This window comes from Ciona intestinalis, unplaced genomic scaffold (genome assembly GCF_000224145.3).
Source record: "Ciona intestinalis unplaced genomic scaffold, KH HT000075.2, whole genome shotgun sequence".
Classification (NCBI taxonomy): Eukaryota; Metazoa; Chordata; class Ascidiacea; order Phlebobranchia; family Cionidae; genus Ciona; species Ciona intestinalis.
Window position 1 is genome coordinate 423,854 of NW_004190397.2, and position 660 is coordinate 424,513.

At 38.3% G+C, this 660-nt stretch overlaps 1 protein-coding gene across 13 annotated transcripts in view; it reads right to left on the reverse strand.

Annotated features, from left to right (window-relative positions):
• Window positions 1–660, reverse strand: part of LOC100181624 — a 16,389-nt gene that overhangs the window by 10,897 nt on the left and 4,832 nt on the right. For 5 of the 13 annotated variants that reach the window (XR_003396736.1, XM_026838368.1, XM_026838366.1 and 2 more), the window contains exon 3: window positions 241–265. The exons of 1 other annotated variant lie outside the window; for it this stretch is intronic. Coding sequence is in view for 7 of the 12 variants with exons in the window: in XM_026838368.1 (XP_026694169.1) it covers window positions 241–265 (25 nt within the window). In the remaining 5 variants the exon portion in view is untranslated. Of the gene's footprint in view, window positions 1–129; window positions 266–387; window positions 503–557; window positions 658–660 lie in introns of those variants that run through there. 7 more of the 13 variants (XM_009863007.3, XM_026838370.1, XR_003396739.1 and 4 more) reach the window with 6 other exon arrangements.

Consider the following 660-nt stretch of genomic DNA (forward strand, 5'->3'; position numbering starts at 1 on the left):
ATTATTTGTGTTTCAGTTTACACCTCTGGTCTCCCTTCACATTACGCACTACCAAGGCTGTGTGATATTATTGTGCAACAGTAGCCTTGCACAACTGATTTCCTGTTTCAAACAGACAATCAAACAAAGTAAATGCCGTTGAATTTATTTATATCAACTGTTCATTATTGATATATTAAATGGGGAACAAATTATTGTTCTGCTTCGTTGAGTCTTTGCATAACTTCATAATAGGACCACATGTCCCTCGCATTGGTGTCTTCAGCTGCAAACGTTAAACATCGGTGAACAAGCTTATATAAACGTAGGTCCGTCGTTTAGCTAATGTGATAAAGTTACAACGGTAAGTGAATAAAACAACATTGCTGCATATAAATAACTGCTTACCACTTGCTGGCTTTTCGTTCCATCCCCAGTCGCGGCGACGTTTATAACCAACAGCGGTGTCAGTAATAACGAGGAGTCCGACGACGAGCAAAAGAAGAAGAGCTGACTTGTTCATCTGCAATAGGAACAAGTATGAGTAAAACAATAACACGTTTATACGAGTTACGTACGTTTACTTTGTGTCCTATAGAAGACTGGTGATTTATTGAGCAGATTCTGTGCTTTATATAAGAAATCTGCTGCTCCTTACGTGATGCATGATTTCTTAAACAT